Source organism: Megalops cyprinoides, chromosome 16 (genome assembly GCF_013368585.1).
Source record: "Megalops cyprinoides isolate fMegCyp1 chromosome 16, fMegCyp1.pri, whole genome shotgun sequence".
NCBI classification, from domain to species: Eukaryota; Metazoa; Chordata; class Actinopteri; order Elopiformes; family Megalopidae; genus Megalops; species Megalops cyprinoides.
The window spans coordinates 7,695,084-7,714,099 of NC_050598.1; the positions used below are offsets into that span (position 1 = coordinate 7,695,084).

General features: G+C 49.1%; 1 protein-coding gene across 4 annotated transcripts in view; it reads right to left on the reverse strand.

Annotated features, from left to right (window-relative positions):
• nhsl2 (NHS-like 2) overlaps positions 1-19,016 on the reverse strand; it is a 62,422-nt gene that overhangs the window by 14,870 nt on the left and 28,536 nt on the right. Inside the window, exon 1 of one of the 4 annotated variants that reach the window (XM_036548331.1) lies at positions 11,737-11,902. The exons of 2 other annotated variants lie outside the window; for them this stretch is intronic. In XM_036548331.1, coding sequence (XP_036404224.1) covers positions 11,737-11,818 — 82 coding nt within the window. In that variant the 5' untranslated portion in view covers positions 11,819-11,902. Of the gene's footprint in view, positions 1-9,462; positions 9,525-11,736; positions 11,903-19,016 lie in introns of those variants that run through there. One more of the 4 variants, XM_036548332.1, reaches the window with a different exon arrangement.

Genomic DNA, 19,016 nt, shown 5'->3' on the forward strand with positions numbered 1-19,016 from the left:
GGAAAAGGAACCCTTTTGGGGAGCTACCGCAGAAAGCGGCAGCGGTGGCAGTCATTTCAGGGGCACTGCAGACAAAAAGGACAAAGCGGACCGTTTTTCAGACAAAATGGCAGATCAAATTACAGTATTAATCTGCTCAAAAATGATGATATGCATAGACTACATTCTTAAACACACAGCTGGATGTTTACTGTAGCAACTTCAGGCTAAGCACCTTGCTCAAAGGTGCAGCAGGAGTACCGCAGTTGGGAATCAAACCTGCAGCCTCCTGACTACAAACAGATTCCTCCACCGCTATGGCAGGTGCAACCTAAATAACTAAAACAACCAAGAAGATTCTTCTCCATTTGTGCAGCTAAATCTAGAGAACAGTAGTGCGATTAACGATGAGACACCTCACTGAGGGCCAAAATCTGGTGTTCCACCAGCAGAGCAGCAGTATAAGCTCAGAGCTGATCCCTCAAATTGCTTGGCATACATTACAATATTTATTGGTGCTGCAGATGCCCCAGAGGGACTTGCATTCAATTTTATTTACACCTTACAAAGGGGTTTAACAGCAGCATCACACTGGAAATTTGCACCTTCAGAGTCCAGGGACTGGAAGCCCAAAACGTCACACCGATGCCCACAGGAATAGCTACAACCAAAGAGGTGAGGAGAGGGATTGGTTTATTATCGAACCAATGAAAAGCACCCTGATCCTTAACTAGGTTTCTGAGAGCGCTGGACCAGCTTCAGTTACACCTCAGCATGTCTGTGCTTTTACAGTGTTTACGTTGCCACCCACACGTAGCTGCGCCCAGGCCTGTCTGCAGCACACGTACATACCTCATATCTGCTGCAGCTGAACCAGGGTGAACGAGGCCATGCGTAATCGAGTATGTTGTTTTTCACACTGCTGAATGAGTAAACAGGAAGTTTTCCTTTGAACACACTCAGCACTGACACACTGCAGGAAAGCAATCTTTTGACATTATGAATTTGGTTTCCCTTGAGTTTCTGCGAGAAACATTTGCTACAAGATGGAGGGAAATGGATAAAAAGTCAGTTATATGGCTGATACTTTTATTGGGTTGCATTGAATGTAATGAAAAAAAGTTTTGGTGACAGGATGGAAAAATATCCTTACCAGCTGCATTCAGTGGGTGTGCCAATTAAACAATCTGTTCTACAGTGGAGGCCGTTTGATTGCAGAGGGACAGAAAGCGGAGCCACACAAATATAGCACCATTCCACTCTGAGCAAAAAGGGCAGCATGTTTTCTCACACTGTCAGGGAACTGCCACTCATTTTAAGCAACTTATCAAATCAGTTACATAATAGTAAACCATTGAGTGCCTCAAGCTGGAACATTTAAACTTTAAACAATTTTAAATTTCGGGAACTACATTCAAATGCTAATACCATGACACTGTATGCTACTGCTGTCAACTACAATTTAGTACATAGGCAGCAATCAATATAAGCTAAATTGGTACCATAATCACCCTGCTTGGTATTAACGCCTCATTAATTTTTCAGCTAGCTCACACATGAACACCTGTAAATTGTGCAGGTACAAAAAATCCTGAAATTTGAAACCAGGGCTCATTTGTGCAGTGCTGTGCCTCCAGCTAGTGTGGAGGGAGTAGAGTATGTCCGCCAGTCCACCTTGATTCTGCAGAAAAGGGGAATCTAAGGTCAGGTATGGTGTACCTGCGGCATGTCAACAAAAATGCAAGAGGCCATTTCTGAATGACTCTAGCCGGCACAGAGCCAAGTGTGGCCTGTGAGAGCTCAGCTTCTGAAGGGGCAGAACCCAGACAGTTTCACAAGAGGAAGCTGGAAAAGACATTCAGCATATACAGTCCATTGTGTTACAGTAAGGGAGGGGACTCCTCTGTGTGTGTTAGCAGCTGTCAGTCACGTTCGCACAATTGCAGACTGGCCATTCCTGTATTCCAGTCATTCAGACCTGCATTCATACTCAGGTTCAGACAAAAGCCTCCTTGGCATCACAGCTGAAAAGAGCAGGATTTTAAAGGTAATTGTATTTAGGTGACTCTAAAAGAGCCTTCAACCTCTGTCCAATGAATTTGCTGACTGGATACAACCAACCTTGTACTATCCTACCAAAAGACAGGGGACAAAGTAGGTATGACATGATCTTATTCTAAGAAATTAATAGAATGCTGGCCCAACTTTGGCCTTAATGGCTGTTTTGATGCATTGTGGAAAACTGTCTACTAATTTCTGGCAGAAAGCTGGTGGTATTGTGTTCCACTTCTCTTTTAATGCATTAGTAAGCTCCACTACTGAAGAGGGCTGTCATGGCCTTGCCCTACTTCTTAATTTCAGTTCAAGCAACAGATGTTCCATCGGGGTTGAGATTGGGGCTCTGTGCTGTCCACTCTCTTTAAATCATAAACAGTCAAACCTCAAGTCATGTCTATTGTCCTGCAATCAGATGGGGTGTCCCATGCCTGTTAGAAGGACATCGTGCATGGCCCACATATCTTGTGAACACCCTCTGTAGCTGCAGTAGAAAGCGAATCTGGCAGCATTCGTGCGGTGTGACAGATCTCAGAACCGCGGCGATGGGCACGGTGTGAAGCCAAGTCAGAGAGGCGCTGGAGAGTGTGATGCATACGGGGCAGCCCCAGCTAAGCTCCAACGTCCAACTTCTTATTTTTTGCAGAGTTAGTACGTGCTTTCCCTCCATTATTCTTTCTTCTTCTATGGGTGTTGCATCTACAAAGGAAGCCTGTGTGCTTTTTGCTGTGAGCAGGAGATTGTGAAATTCACACACACATCAGGAGACACACCCATCCAAACCAATAGATGAGCAACAGTGTTTTTTGTGTTTTGTCTGACTTCCAAGATCACAAGAAAAAAAAAAAAACTACTGGCGTTCTCTTTGCCAGCTAATTTATTCTTAATTATAAGTGAAACTATGAGATTGTATTTTCTTTTGTAATTAACAATATATTAGGCTGGCAAAGAGAGTTTATTTCCACGGCAAACACACATAGCAATGGATGCCACATAATAATACCATGCAAAGGAATGCTTTATATTCTCTCCGTCTGTTCCCGGCTTTTGCCCGTCTTTTACAAATGTTGCCCATAACTGTTTTCGGGGTTTGTGTTTGGCTTCTACACGGCAGCTGCAGAGGTTATTACTGGCAGGGGTGCAGAGATAGAGTCATTCCCACTCAGGACATGGTGATGATGTAAACCCGATGCTCATAGGTTTGACTAATACTTCTGAAATCCACAAATCTCTTCCAAATGCGTTACTCACACAGTCCACACTATGTCAAATGTCCAAGGTTACTCTGAATGCTACTACAGTTCAGTATCCTCGCTACCTCTGTGGCACAGATATGGGCTGAAGTTTTGGCCATGGCCAGCTGTGTCCATCTGTGGCTGAGGTCTCTCGTAATCCTCAGAGAAACAGGAGAAAGCACCCCTTTTAATTTGAATGAGGGCAGAGAGAGAGAGAATCCAATTTCCCATGACAAAAGGATTATTTCCATTTCGCAACAACAATGGGACAGAATGTTTCCACTGCCAGAAGTGTAGTAGATATGCGGCTCTGCAGTTAGACTTCTGCTACACGGCATGGGAGCCATTGCATTCCTCACCTCCCCTCCACCCAATAAATCACCATTTCTGACAATCAGCAAGAACCCCGAGCAACTGACAAGATGGCCTGTGTTAAAACAGAAGGAGGGTCATGTGAAAGTACCTCTGTGTGTGCTCCCAGGTTGACTCTTTGCTTCCCTCAGGGGTCTGTCTATGTCTACTTTGTGCCACGATGAGGGATGTTTAGGGCGTGCACAGCCCTCACATCGCCACAGTAAACGCTGTCATCAAAAAGTGCCTCAAGCTCTGGCTCTTCCACGCCGTCTCACAATGACACAATGAGGGATGTTTTGGGTGTATACACACCCCACAGACCAACAGTAAAGCGCATTACTAGGTGTACGAAAACTCCACACAATCCCAATGTAAATGCTGTCACTGCCTCACTGAATCACAGCGGCAGACTTGTTGGGTGTACCCAAACTCCACAGCCCCGCAGTGAACTGTCTCTGCTCTGTATCCACCCCCCTCTTTCCTCCCTGCTTCCCTCGGTGTCGGGCAGAGCGCTGTGGGAACACTGGAAACCTGCTCGCCCTGAGAGGAAGCCACCACAGCGCAGCCACAGGAAGCGGATCAGGGTCTCCTCGGGTTACCTTGTGCGTTCAGACGCCCTACAGCAGGGGTCACCCCCCCCCCCCCCCCCCAGGCCCGCGCCAAAGGGGGCATCCTGCTCTGAAAGCCTCCCTACTGACATTCACTGCACACAGGCCAGGCATAAAGCACTGGGGTGCCCCAATCTTCAAACTCCAGCTGGATCCCCAACCAGGAGCTCATCAGTCTTCATGTGGACAAAAGTCACTGCACACAGAAAGGTGTACACAAAACATTCTGCGGTCTGCACCAAGGAATGGTGCACACTCACCCTCATGCACCCATCTGAAGGCAGCAAGACAATGCAGCGAGATGCGAACGGTCACTGAGGACATGAAAGTTTTACTACTGAGGTCAGAGTATACTTCATTGTCTCACACTTACAAAGGGAGTTCACTCCTTAACTGCACAAACGACACCTTGGAACCACATGAAACTCACCATGCAAGTGCAGAAAAAGGAATTTCAAATACAGCTACAACCTGTTTGGACCACAATCTCCATTTGACCTCCCATTAAAAGGACAAGGAGGAGGCACTGCCAACTACATCACAAGGAGGTGGGGGAGGTACTTTTGAGTAGCGGCAAAGACTGATGTGTCTCTAACACAACAAATTTGGCCTCTGTAAAAAGCAACCTCATTAGATCACTTTACAGCTGTTAAGGTTCCGATGCTCTGTTCAATCATTACACTTCATGGCACTTACAGGCCAATCCAGACCCACTTAATCAATTGGTAATGGCACTGCAGACTGCACTGGGAAGTTCCAAGGCTAGCCAGCAGTTAAGCTTTATCAGACAGGAAAGGCGGTCCTTCCAAGAAAAACAAGCTGACCTCATGTTCCAAACACGGGACTATCCCTTTTTCCCCTCTGTGGTGTGGAGATTGGCTGAATGGTATAGGGTCACTTTTATGTATGTTTACTATTAGTTTAGGCACCCTGAAGTGCCCTTATTATGGCGTCAGCTTACATTGCTATATTTTGTATTAATTGTGCTTACCTAAATGTTGGAAATCCTTTATATTTCTGGGTGTTTAATGGAGTCAGTGCTCCCCCAACTGTGGCAGTAGCAGTGGACTCCTGCTGCCACTGTGGTAAGAGGATGGGTCTGTAAACTCAATTTTTGAATCTGAATGAAACTAGCTGTCTTCTTACTGTCTGTAAACTTTCTTGTTTTTAAACCTCTTTGGCCACAAGGAGAATGTGTGTAAACCCTGTGACTAACCTCTATACAAAGTGGTTTACTTAAGATGACAGTAAGTTAGAGGCATGGTCGTCAAAGTGGTGCCAAACCTAGGAGCTCTTCCCACAATGCCCTATGGCTTTCACTCTACTGCATGCGGACAGTGCTAGAAAAGGGAAGACTTTTTGAAAGGTTGCATTGGTGTGGCCCTCATCAGCTTCCCACCATGCTGACACTAACCTGTTGTTAACTTCCTCAGGGTACCTTCAGGGGCACAAAAGGACAACTCTGTGCTCTGACCCAGAGCAAACACGCTGAACATGAACTTAATTGCGTGTGAGCCAATAATATGCATGTCAGGCAGACACTAGCTGTTAGCACTGCGCTCGTGTTAACACAGTGAAGATGCCACTCAGATGTTTAGCACATTTAACACTCAGAGTAAGTGTTTTGCTTATTTACACACACTGTACACCATACAACTGAGTGACAACAATGGGCCTGTGGAAACAATGACATCCAGTGGCAGGACGATTCAAGCAGCCGTCTTTTGGGACATCAAATCAGGTCCAATAACCTTTCACGTTTAGCAGTTTTGACCCGATTGTGGAACCATAAACAGTGTTATTGGAGAGTTTGTACTAAAAACAAAGCCATTTGGTTTGCTCATTGGGGAGGAATGGGATTTCTTGGCAGGGAGCTTGTTTAATGGGAGAATTAAATGGCTGGGACATTACGGTTGTGCCTCCTGTGTACAGTATGTCGCTCAGTTCTGACAGAAGGGAGATGGAGCGCTGAGTCATATGAGCACAAACCAACAGCAGAGCCACAGATAGTGATTCGAAGCGCTGGCACACTTCCACTGGCTATTCTAAACACACAAGCAACACCTTTCAGAGACGCACGTCATTCATATCTACAATAATGACATCCACAATTCACACCAGCACCTACGGTGCCAGCATTAGCTTCCCACTGAAAATGGACATGATGTCATTGATCGTGTGAGCACTTTTTTTTCTGTAGGCGTTTTAATCACTGCTGCAGGTTGTCTGATTACAGACAATTCAAAAGATTCTATGGTGTGACACCTACTTCAGATATAATCCTGCTTTTTCATGTCTTAATGCTTTTCAGGTTTTAAACGCTATTTTTCAACATCACAAATCACGTCCCCCATAAATGTAGACACCAGTGAATTCTACTGAGAACACAGAGAGAGACAGTTCCACCCGTCCATTCTGGAGTAAAGGGTTCAACAAAACAAATGAGAAAGGCCAGGTGGGAACTTTATTTTACTTTTTTTTAATGAGTTGAAATGAGGGCGAATGTCTGGCGGAGGCGCTAGCTTTCCCGCCCTGGCTGTGTTTACACAGAACTTCCAGAACAATCCCACAGGAAGGCATCGTGGTGATGTCATCTTGGCCTGTTTCCTGTAGTACAGCATTCACCGTGCAGGCCGAGGACGGCACCAGGGCCCACTGGTCTGCATAGCCCTCGCGCTTGAGGAGCACCTATCGGGCCAGACGATCAGCCTTGGTCTCCACGCTTGCCACCAGCGCTTTCCAGGTCTCCAGTCAGCTGGTGACTGAGGAGTCCATGAGCCCGTGGGAAAAAGAATCACTCATCGCTCGACATGAAACTCTACAATAACAGAACATGTAAAACATAAACGCAAACCAGGCTGTAGAAACAGAGCAAGCCTGAGAGAAAGCTCCCTACAGACCGGTCTGAACGGAGGCAGTAAACAACCAGAGCACTCCAAACTGCGAAAAGAGACGGAACAGGTTCTGAAGCAGACCAAATGTTAAGCGTGATTTGATCAAACACAGACCTCAGATGTATACTGCTCCAGTCTGAGGGAGGGTTATTAAATTATTAATCATTAAACTTAAAAAAAAACAAACAGGCCCACAACCAAATCAAAACTGCAGGAAACTTTGAAATCTCGAATATGCCAGTGCTCAGGCTATTCAGGCATGCCGCCGTACGCCACAGAAGCGCTGGCCGAGCAGGCCGCCCTGCCTCGCTGCCTGTGGGGGGATGGGGCAGTGGGCGCAGATCTCACGATTGCTTCCAGGACCCATTGTGTCCGCTGAGGGATTGAGGGGAAACGCCACTTCATCTCTTTCCGGCCGCAGCACACAGAGAGCTTTAATAAATCTGCGGCCTTCGCGCCCGCGGCTCCTGGCCGGCAGCTCGGGGCTCCGCGCTTTCGGGGTGGGGAGAGGTTACGGACAACAGCGCGGAGGAAGAGGAGGGGGAACGGTGGTTTGGGGATGCGTGCTGTTACCCAAGTCCCATTCCGGACCAATGCCGCCTCTGTGAAACTACCCTGCTGCCCAGCTCAAGGAGACATTCCCCATGCCCTGGTCGAGGGCGCTGGGAAGGTAAATAAAACAAAATGACTGGATCCATTAATAATGAGGGGTCTGCTGCGTTCTGACTCAGAGGGAAAGGCCCGAAGGAGAGAAGAGGTTATGGAAACAGTGACAGCGTGCTGTGCAGAAGCCACAGGCAGCCACGGAGAGCCTCGAGGTTTGAGTGAAAGATGGGGGATCTTCTCCTCTCCCAGCTCTAATTACAGCCCGGCCCACTCCTCACTTGACGCTGCCAAAAGCATGCACGTTCCAAACAATGTCACTCAAAGGTCAGGCCCATCTTCTCAATGCACCCTCTCCCCAACCGCTGAACCTTCACAGTGCTTAACACTATGGCTGATTTGCACAGCATGTGAAGCGTAGCAGATGATGCCATGGTTGTGTGTGTGTGTGTGTGTGTGTGTGTGTTTGTGTGTGTGTGTGTGTGTTCACGTGTGCACAGATTGCATTGAGTAAAGAATATCAGATCCAAGTCTAAAGCAGAAGCATCCAGTAAGACTAGCTTATACGTGGGTAGACCAAGGGGGCCTCTATGTTCACAACTTGTACTTCTGCATTATTAATGTATTTCAATTTATTACAAGGAGGGACACGCAGCACTCACGCGACGGAGGGCACGGTCACACTGATGGCACTCGCTTATTCGTCATCCTCACTCCTCGATGCCATTAACGTTGCCACGCGGTGACACAAAGCCTTCATTTGGAGGCTCGTTTGCATAAAAATTCTATGAGCTTTAATTTCCCTCCTATTCATTTTCCGGCGGTAATTAGCGCGCCTTGGAAATCTCCGCCTGGGTCCAACTGAAATCTCTGCCTTCTCAGCAGTGCACTGGAAAGTCGGAATTCGCAGGGTATTATTACTGTGGACCCGAGCCATCCTCATGGAATTCTGTGGCGGAAAAAAAGCCAAATAAATGTGAAACCAAAATTTATCCCAGAGTTTTTTTTTGCTTCGTGCGCAGTCAGAGCAGAACTGACTTGCTATTGTCGTGACTCCAAATCCCCCCCTACCACCGCCCCCCCCCCACACACACACACCCCCCTGTTTGCTGTGTGCTGGCAATGACCTCCAGAGAACGAGGGTCATCTTCACACAGGAGTGACAGCATTCCGTATCTCTGGGTGAGAATGTGGCTTCCGTGGTGAAGGGTGGACCCGATCGTCCTCGACTGAGGGGAGATGGTCCCTCGGTACCTTGAGGCTGTCGCCCCGGCTTGCGCAGACTCCCCTGTTCCTGTGTGCATGTCAAGCACACGCGTGTTTCATTCGTGTGGATTACACAGTAACCTAGTTTACACTCAGTGCTCCACAAAACATGTCTACAGCCCGTCGCCCAGGCAGCTGGAACATTCGCAGGGACATTCCCATGCAATGCTGCCCTCAGTCAAAACAGCCACGCACCACGTCTCCGGAGCCTACCTGTCGGAGTTCGCCACACACCTGAGGGTGACTGCAACTTGGTGCTGCCCTCGACGGCAGCAAAGCTCAGAGCGAAACGGAGGGCACTGAGCCACAGCTAAGAAGGGAAAGAGCTTCGAGAGCATTACTTTCTGCAGGCAGTCTTTTTTTCCCCTTCTTCAGAACCCCAGAGGAACTGTAATCTCGAATCCCTCACCCCGGCGCAAAACCGGGTCCCAGCCCCTCTCGAGCGAGTACAGTCAAAACTCGGCTTACCTCCCCTGCTCCTGAAAATCTCCATTTTCTCCATGTCCGAGGTGTCCCCGCGCCAGCCCCCCCCTGCCCCGAGCCACTGCGCGAGCGAGGGTTCTGCGCTCGGAGGGAGTGGAGAGAGTCTGAGCCCCGGTCTCTCAGGAGAACCAGAGGCGGGAACAGCTGGAGCCGGGAGTGAGAAAGCGTGCCGCTGACCGAGCAAGAGAGAGAGAGAGAGAGAGAGGGAGGGAGAGGGACTGCAGAGAAGCATGCTTCCTTCACCGTGCTCGGGGAGAAAGGCAGGAAATGAGCGGGGACCGGTGTTTTTGCGCACGCCCCCCCTCCGCCCCCCACCCCCCCCTCGCCCATTGTCAGCGCCCCGCGGCTCTTTCCTTCCCTGCGCTGGAGCCCCTTCCTGCCGCGCTGGAGGTGACGGGGCGCTGGCCAATGGGGAGCGTGCGACCGCTCCAACCTGCCGCAAGGGCAGAGCGGCGTGAAGCTGAACTCTGGGATCACCGCAGCCCTCCGCGAAAAAACACCTCCCGCGCAACGCCAGCACCCCACTGCTGATAATTCCATTTTTACTCACTGAGTTTTGTCCGAGATCTAAGACTTGTCTTTACATTTGTTTTGGCTCACTGGTTGCTCCTATGGACCAAAGGACACATCAGTAGACACCTGACAGCAATGAAACGGTGTGGCAGTGATCGTGGGAAGTGACTTATCTGACAGACTGCAGATGGATGCTATAAAGAGAGAAAGGGCTGAGATTGTACATGTCCCACCTGCTGATACAGAGGCCTGTAAGCTGCAGTGTTGCTAGTGTGTGGCAACAGTGCCATATGCATACAAATGACTATATATGTGTGTATGCACACACACACACACACACACGTATGTATGCAGAGTTAGGGGCACTCTAAGATCCTGCTGAGCGCAAGCTAAGCATCTGTCAGACACACTCACAGAGACATGCATGTAGTGTGTATACGCATGGACATACACCCCCATACACCAACACAAATACACACACATACAGACAGCACGTACACAGACATGCAAGCTTGCACACAGTGAGAAAAAAGGAGACCCTTTAAAAAAGTACTTAGACAAGCAATGCACAGTGTCCGCAAAGTCAAACTGATTCAGCAGCTCTGAGTCTCTTTTTTCCCCAGCTCAAAAAGGCTACTTTCACGGCTGGCCAATGGGATATTTCCCTGTGGCAACCGCCAGCGGATGACTGGCAGTGCGACCAGCCTATCACGGTGGGCCATTCCCCGGGTGACCAGGTCAACGGGCTGTAGAGCAACACAGAAGCATTAGCAGGAGTGTGTACTCAGCCTGACTCAACACCTGTACATCACCACGACAACCGCAACCACACTCTTACTACAGCTCCCCCCCATGCCTCTCCTTGCAGTTCTGTTTTGCCTCCGAGAGAGTGACATCACCAACCACCGAAAACATGAATGAGCAGCATCGGCGGGGAGGGCGGCGCAGCTGGGAAGGGGCGTGGGGCGCACGTTCTGTCCCGTCACCGTGCAGGCAGGGAAGTACCCCTCGCACCCCGTGGCCGAGCGTCTGCAGGAGTCTCCGGACTGCAGGGGGGCAGGGGACCGACAGAGGAGGCTGCACACTCCAGGCATGCCTGCTCCAGAGGAGTCAATTAAGCAGATGGCTCTACCAAACGCACAGACATGGAGCAGGTCACCTCCATTTCCCAGTCCCTGTGCGTGTGCGAGTGTATGTGTGTGTGTGTGTGCGTGTGTGCATGCGTGTGTGAAGCACTCGTGCGCTACAGACGAGAGAGCGACGGTGACGTCCCCCTCAGCGACCCCCCCCCCCCCTTTGTCCCCCTGCAATGGCTCCCCTCCTCCCTCCCTCTTCAAGGCACGGGACAGATTTATAAGGAGCTGTCAGTCTCCTGCTCGCCTCTGTCCCTCTCCCCGTACTACGCTGGCGAGAAAACGAGGAGCGCGCTCCTGAAGGAAGAGAGAAAGGCTCGCAAGCAGCAATTAGGCTCCAGAGGGAAGACATTGCTCTGATGTAATTAAAAAAAACACACAGCCCAATAGTAATCCAATTCAGTCATGCAGTACAGTACAGTGCAGCAGAGCAGAACCTGCTCCTAACCCAGCCCGCCCCCCTCCTCACAACTGCTGCAGAACCAGGGAAAGAAAAATCTGAACTGGACCATACCTGGACCACCACCGTGCCCCCTGTTCCCCCTCTACCACTGCAGTGTCACAATGAGATGGAAGGGGTGAGGGGGGGTGGGGGGGTGGGAGGAATTGGTACCTGTTGCCCCCTTGGCTCTGTGCCTCCCTTTGGGTCGGCGCTGGGAATTGCCCATGACTCCGCGTTTCCTGTCCCAGAACATCACCTCATCCCCGTGCTCCTGCCCGCTCCTGTGACTGAAGGACCCGACGGAGGGAGAGAGGGTGCGCGTGTGTACGCGCGTGCGTGTGTGCCAGCGTGAAAGAAGGAGGGAGAGAGAGAGGAGGAGGAGGAGAGGGAGAGAGAGAGAGAGAGAGAGAGAGAGGGACAGAGAGAGGAGGAGGGGGGAGAGCGTGTCTCCGCGTGCAAGTGCTCGGCGTGAGTGTGTTTGAGTGAGTGTGAGGTGGAGAGAGAGAGGGAGAGAGAGAGAGAGAGCGTGTGCTCCTTCCCTGGATTCAGTTCAAGCCAGCTACGCTCTGTAGTGGAGGCTCAATTCATTGAAAGATGGGGAAGGTGGCGCGCGCGTGTGTGTATGTGTGTGTGTGTGTGTGTGTGTGTGTGTGTGTGTGTGTGTGTGTGTGATGGGGGGGCAGAGTACTGAAGGGGGGCTTATCGGTGAAGAGAGATCCTGAGGGAAAGGGACTGTGTGGCTGGAGCAGAGAGGGGAGGAGCCACTACTGCACCCAGCAAGAGAGAGAGAGAGAGAGAGTGAGAGGGGGAGAGAGAGAGAAAGAAATGGGGAGACATTAAGGTGGAGAGAGAGAAGGAAGGAAAGAGCAATGGGGGGAAGAGTGTGAGGAGAGGAAGCGTGGGAGAGATGGGGGAGAGAAGGAGGGGAAGATGAGGGATGCGAAGATGAAAGCGAGAGAGAGTGAGAGTGAGAGAGAAAGAAAAAAAGGAAGAGGATGCGAAAAAGGTGTCTGACAGGGATGCAAGTGGCAGCATCTGTGTTTTCCTACGTCATCGCAGAAGCGCACGCACACACACACAGACACACACACAACTGGCCCTGTCACCAGGAGATGCAACAACAGACTCAAAATAGGGGGACGAGTGCGCTTAACGCGAGCAGGAAGCGACCCAAGGACGCTGCGGGTGTGAGCGCGGAGGGGAGAGGAAGAGGGGCTGTAAATAACGCGTGCTGGAGGGGGGCAGTGAAAGCGCCGCGCGTGCCGCTGCGGTGAGGAGAGAGGAGGCAGCGGAGGATCGCTCCCCATGCCCCCCCCAACCCCCCTCCGCCACCCAGCACCCTCTGCTGCAGACGCCGGAGTTAACATTCCGAGCCACGCCGCTGCGCTCCGTTATCAATTCATCACAGTCGCCCGTCTGGTAAACACCACGTGACACGGCAGCGGCCGGCGGTCAAGATCCCGCAAAGATGCATTCACACACACACGCACACACCTACACACATGCACACACACAAACACACACACACGTACACACACACACACAAATGTACATGCGCGCACACACATACCCATGTGTGCACATACATATACACATACACACACATGAACACACACAGATTCAGACACAAACATGCAAAAAAGCATACACACGCATACACAAAATACACACACTCATGTGCACGTACAGAAAAAACACACACAGTTAATCCCATACACAATCACACACATACACAAATGCACAAAAATGAACACACATGCACACAAACACAAGACAACACACGTGCATTTGTGCACGGACCCACACATACACACACACTTACACATTAATACACATATTAGTGTAAACAAACATACACATACACATAACACACACACACTCAGACATACACAACAACACACACACATAGACTGTGGGCTGCGCTGCACACCTACAATGCACATGGCGGCTGGCCAGGAGCAGAACCGCCAGGTTATCAATCAGCACTGCAAACGCTCCGCTGGCCACCAGCAGCCCGGAAGATTCCATCACACACGTATGTGGAGGGGAGAGGACCGCGGGACAGGGGAGAGACAGCAAACAGTTCAACTATCAAGAGTGGGAGTGTTCATGACTTCAAAAAGGCCCAGGCAATGCACTGGTTTTAAACCAACCAACCCCATCCCCAAGTGTCTGATGGGTGTGCAAGCAAGGTGGGTGGGCCAACGCCGCTGGGGCATCCTGGGACCTGGCACTCACCTGCCGGTGTGATGGAGCAGCGAGAAACCTGTGCACTGCCCCCTGAGGCGCTGCCAGAATTCTCAGTTAATCAGTTAATGAGGGTGTTAAAGCACCTATTTACAGATTAGCTACCGGAGGAATTAACCAGATAATGCAAGCATTAGCCGGCATGTTGGCACACTCTCAGATAAGCGCCTGGGGGTGTGGTCCCCAGGAAGGTGCTCCTCTCATCACCTCAGTCCCCCTTCCCATACACCCACACACACACTTAAGGTGTATAAACACACACACACACACACACACTTAAGGTGTATAAATACACACACACAGAGAAACAGACACACACACACACACACTCAAGGTGTATAAACACACATACACATACACCCACAGCACACACACACATACACACACACACACACATACACACTTAAGGTATATAAACAAAAACACACTTAAAGTGTACACACACACACACACATTCACCATTCACCAACACATGGTGATATGACCATACATACATTCAATCCTCTACTAAACACTTCTTCTTTCTCTCTTAGATCCACAGTAATAGACTAAACTCTGCTCCCTTTCCCCCCCACAAACAGGGAAAGGGGGAAGGAAATGGTGTTGAAAGCGTGTAGAATGGACCTTTTCCAAGACACAGGACAGCTTGCGTCAGTGAGGGAGTGAGAAACCAATCTGCTCAGTGAACCCGACCCCTGTTTACAGATAGGCTCCACCCCTCAGAAGAGGAGCATGGGTAAACGGCTAGAGGGGAAATGAAATAAGGTCAGGGGAAGTGATTGCACTGTCCCTCGTCCTCTCCCGTCCTGTTTGGCAGCGCCTCTGCCTCACCTCCCGCCTGGGGCAGAGGGGTCACGAGGGTGAGAGTTGCACCCCCCACTACAAACACACACACACACACACCACCCATCCTGACCACACCCCATCCCTCTAACTCCCCTGACCTTGCAGCCAGACAGTAACCTGCACAACACTCCCTGATACCCAAACATGATGACCCAGCACTGTAAAAATAAGATCAAAGAGTCGCTCCCCACCACACACACGTCCTCTTTCATCTGGCTCCTGCTAATATCTCTTAACCTGCATTTGTCTGATCCACTGCCAAGGCGCAGGCAGGGAAGGGTTAATTCCTAGTTAAAGCTCTTTCAGATCAGCAAATTGTTAGCATGCAAAGATTAATCACGTGGGACATGGAAATGCTGTAATCCAGAAACTAAAACCTAAATGTGCAGGATTTCCGACAAAGCAAACAACCGCCTCTTCAGCGAATTGCAGTAGTACATGCCTTCTGCTATATGTTGCGCTTCACAGATGAAAGTCATAGATCATTGGTCCACTGTATGACCTTGCAAGAATACACCTTTAAAAGGCACACTGCAACGTCAGCAGACACTGGCCTTCCGTAACATGGACACGTTTGTCAGGTGAAAATAAAAAGAGAGATCAGACAAAGCCGAAAGGATGAGTACAAGCCCTCTTCTTACGCAGAGCTGTCAATGCCTGCCCTTGACAACAGGTCTAAGATCAGATTTTCCACCCCACATCCTATCCCACAACCATTTAGTGCACAATTTCAGTCTTATCCAGGATCATCTGGCAGAAAGCATCTGCATCCAGAGACCCATTCAGTTCCTGTGTTACCCAGAATTCCCTTTGGTAAGTTGCTGTGGGCTCAACCTGGGAAATCTGTTGCGGTTTGTCATTGAGGCCCTTTCTCTGCGCAGCAAACAGTTGTCCGCGCAGATGCGTGGATCGGCTGCTGGGGAGAGTCAATCCTGGTAAACGTGTTCTCTACAGAGGCAGACAGCAGAGAAATACAGCCTCCAGTCTGTTAGTTATCCGCTGAAGACAGCTGAACAAACCCTGCCTCTCATCCACAACCTGAGGAGTTTTCAAAATAAAATTAGCACTGTTCCACAAAGGCTCCGAGCAGGGCATGATGCCCTTTCCTGTCCAAAACTGGGGAGTAGCTCTGTCTCTGTGCAGAGCAAGAACAAACTCAATTAATTTGGAGACTCGCAGCTGTTTTGTACTCAGTACATAGACATCATAGATTTTCCTACAGAACCACACCCTGAATGTTGAGAAGCAAGTGACTTAATGTATATAATATGTATATGTATATAATACGACTTTTGACCATTGAATGACCTTCTCTCACTTCAGCCCATTGCAACCAATCAAATTGCCCCTCTTTCACTTCAGCCCAGTACAGCCAATCAAATTGTTCCCTGAAAGAGGAAGAGGGATGGTATGGTTGGCTTTACCAAACTGAAGTGAAAGACATGCAATTTGATTGGCTGTACTGGACTGAATTGAACAAGGACTAATTTGATTTGAATTCAGCCAAATTGCACCTCTTTCACTTCAGTTTGGTAAAGCCAACCATACCATCCCTCTTTCACTTCAGTCCAGTACAGCCAATCAAATTGTTCCTCTTTCACTTCACCCTAATACAGCCACTCACAATGCACCTCTTTCATTTTAGCCCAGTACAGTCAACCGTTCCACCCCTCTTTCACTTCAGCCCAGTACAGCAAATAACAATGTACCTCTTTCACTACAGGCCAGTACAGCCAATCACAATGTACTTCTTTCACTTCAGCCCAGTACAGCCAATCACAATGTACTTCTTTCACTTCAGCCCAGTACAGCCAATCACAATGTACCCCTTTCACTTCAGCCCAGTAGAGCAAACTGTACTGCTCCTCTGTTGCTGCAGAGGAAGCCACCCTGATGTACTTCTCAACTCTGAGCCCTGGAAAACTAAGCAAACAATGACTACAATAAGAACAGGAAAATTAAACAAACAAAGTAATGCTAATAGTTGCTCCCGGTCTCAATAGCAACCTCATGATATCCCTGGGGAATTGAGCAGTTTTTGGCTGCTCCATCATCCTCCACAGGTACCTTAGGTCCAGAGGAATGCTGCGTGCCAGTTTACGCTGTGCCCAGGAAGGTGCAGTTCAGAGGGTTGTTGTGTAACGGATCTCCGCTCAGTACCGCCGTGTCTGTTGTGGAGATCCACACGGAATCACTCTGTTTTAGAGAATTCAGAGCAGCGGACATCTGGCCTGCCGGGGATTATGGGTAATTATATGCGGTTTAATAATGTAGCTTCACTGTCGGACCTCAGATCTGGAAACGCCCCAGAGATTATGCCCCGGATTACAGACTGCTCCGCCCACAACACAGCAGTTCCCTCATCCTGGATTTTTCCAAGCATCTTTAAAACGATTCTTGCTCCTTAATCCCATTTTATTTATTTATTTTAGTTCCATTTATTTATTTATTTGTTTAATAATTTCTAAATCCCTCAGATACACAGCACTGGATTATGGCATTGTGCATCCTGCTAGACTCTTCTTTTTCGGTGACGAATCTCATCAGAATGTACTCCAGAGAATGGACAGTGATTCATATGACCGGTCAGACTGCTTTTGATGGCTGAATTCATCTGAGGGTCGTGAAGAGAAAGAGCCATTAATGGATTATGGAAACTAAAGGGAGCTTTTAAGAGATGGGTCTTAGAATTCCTCCTAGGTCTTAGTACTCTTGGCCTAGCTCCATCTAACCTTTGACCTTACCATTGGAATGGGGATGACCATCGCCTGCTTTACACATCACTGCTAGAGGGTGATTGCCCTGAGTTGACTGTAGCCAGAGAGATAAAGACATTGGCACATTCCTGGACCTCTGCAGACACCGAACAAACAAGAATAGAAGAAAGACATACGTCCTGGATGCTATCAGGAGGGATTTGTTACAGCATGAATCACAAGTCTTTTGTGATAAGTCTTCAGGTTTTTCCAACTCTCACACCTCAGATCAGGTGAGGAATCCACACTTGCATGCAAAATTGCTTTCTGCGCATACCCATTTGGAACTGAAGCAGTAATATTATTTTAACTGTGCAGAATGGGTGGAGATCTTTCAACATCGTCAAATATTTCCAATGGCTCAAGGTTGTGATCGCTCCCAAACATACATTGGGGTGAAAGCATGGCAAGCATGCTAGAAGAGAGACATTTACGAATGGTTCCAATGATGTTTCCTGGTCGCGAGTAGGACCGAAGGGGTGCGGCTTTACGTTTCGGCAGGGGGCAGGCGGGTGTGGTGTCTCAAACCGGCTATTAGGTCCATCCCATATGGCTCCCTGCAGGACACAGAGGGTATTAATCTGGTAATACAAAGCCTGCAGAGGGGGTTTAGCCAGGGGGGCATTCACAGGAAACAGGGATCAGTCTGATCACCCTGTAAATGCCTTCATCGAATTTCCAACATTAATCCATACCCTGAATTCCCTCGGCCACACTGTTCGCACCTCTGCCTCTTTACCGTGACTCCCGTTCCCAGCCCACAAGCATACACCGGAGGAAACGGCAGTTTCAAACGGCAGAAATTACATATATTGTGTGTCATTTCCTTCCAGGTGAAGTACTTCAGAATTCATATCCGGATAAGTACCGAGAGGCCCTGACAGGAGCCCGTGTCCCTGACAGCTCTGACATCTGCTGATGTTTTCCTAAGCTTACTCTGGCATATCTGTTAATGACGAACCTGCACTCACCAGAAGGCTGGCGCTGACTCATAGGGTAACACACGGGCAGCCTGTGCGGAGTTACCGCAAGGGACTGACAGGGTGAGGCAACACGGTGCATCGGCAATACAGTAAGAGCTGCCCTGTGCCTTACTGGCAATAACACCAAATTCCTGCTTCTAAAAACAACAGTCACTGGGGTGCACAGTCATTCTGCTACATGGGAGAGGGGGATAAAGACAGAGAGAAAGAAGAACAGGGACAGAGAGAGGAAGAGAAGAACTGGAAATTAGGCTGTTTCACCCCTCGTTTTCCTGATATAAAAGAGCAGTGAAATTCTGGGTGTTTCTAAACAGTCAGATCCACACTCATACCAGTACAAGGCCCTAAAGAAAAAACAGCTCTACCTGGAGAAAGATCCCGTGGGACAACTGGCTCTGAAGCACAACATATAAACAACTTAAAAAACTTAGAAACAAAAAACTCTACTGTTACTGGACCATGAACAGGAACTGTTCTCTAGGATCAAACACTTTTTGCTTCTACACAAGAATATTATTATGGGATGCTAAATCTGTCCATTCCTTTCAAAACACAGATATATTGCCCTGTGGCACAATGTATAGTGCATTGGACGTCTAGGCATGCTGGAGTCATTAAT